The 912-nt window shown below is 32.3% G+C and overlaps 1 protein-coding gene across 1 annotated transcript in view; it reads left to right on the top strand.

Moving 5' to 3' along the window:
- LOC143609787 (uncharacterized) overlaps positions 1-153 on the top strand; it is a 940-nt gene extending 787 nt beyond the window's left edge. The window contains exon 3 of the mRNA XM_077084442.1: positions 1-153. This exon is cut by the window's left edge and continues 173 nt beyond it. Coding sequence (XP_076940557.1) covers positions 1-153 — 153 coding nt within the window.
- The last annotated feature ends 759 nt before the right edge of the window (positions 154-912 follow it).

Raw genomic sequence — 912 nt, 5'->3', positions numbered from 1 at the left:
ACGTTGTACTCTCCTGATTTTCTTAATGGTATAAAGATGTTTGGAATGCCAAACCATCGTTTGTTACTTAAGGTTGGAGTTCCTATTATGTTACTACGAAATATTAATCAGAAAAAAAGGGTTGTGCAATGGAACTCGACTACAAGTTGTTAGTTTGGGTAAACGCGTCATTGAAGCTAAGGTTGTTTCTGGTACAAATATTGGATTTCGTACTTTAATTAGCAGAATAAGTCTTACACCGTTTGATAAGAAGCTTCCATTCAAGTTAAAGAGGAGACATTTTCCTATATCGGTTTGTTTTGCAATGACTATAAATAAAAGTCAAGGATAATCTTTAGCGCGTGTCGGATTATATTTAAAAGACCCGGTTTTTACACATGGCCAGCTTTATGTTGCTTTGTCTAGAGTGAAGACTCGCGAAGGTATTAAGATTGTTTTATTAGATAAGGAATCCAAATTGATTAGTCAAACAAAAAAAGTTGTGTATAAGGAAATATTTAGAAACCTTATATGAATTTTTTTACAATACTTTTTTCTTTAAGTTTGTATGTTTTTAATTATGTTTAAGGTTTTTTAATAAAAGGATTGTATAATTTTATTTTGTTTAACTATAGGTAGTTGTTTGTATGTTCAATTTCCGTTCATTAGTTTAGTTTTTTAATAAAACGATTAACGTTATGCCACTTTGCCACTTTAATAATGAATATCGTTATGCCACTTTGCCACTTTAATAACGAAGTCACGTATAGGCTTACCCTACCACGTACTATCGTCATGTCAGTAACACTCTTACTAGACCCTTGCCACTTCTATCACACTCTACATCTACTTGTCTATAACCCACTTCCTACCAGCACATTATTTACACAATAAGCAAGTCACATCATAGCAATCATACACACAATTAACCAC

The sequence above is a fragment of the Bidens hawaiensis genome, unplaced genomic scaffold (genome assembly GCF_021521415.1).
Source record: "Bidens hawaiensis isolate Kalapana, Puna unplaced genomic scaffold, B.hawaiensis_p1.1 tig00015691_1, whole genome shotgun sequence".
Taxonomy (NCBI): Eukaryota; Viridiplantae; Streptophyta; class Magnoliopsida; order Asterales; family Asteraceae; genus Bidens; species Bidens hawaiensis.
The sequence above is the reverse complement of the archived record's forward strand: the minus strand, read 5'-3'. Positions and strand labels throughout refer to the sequence as shown.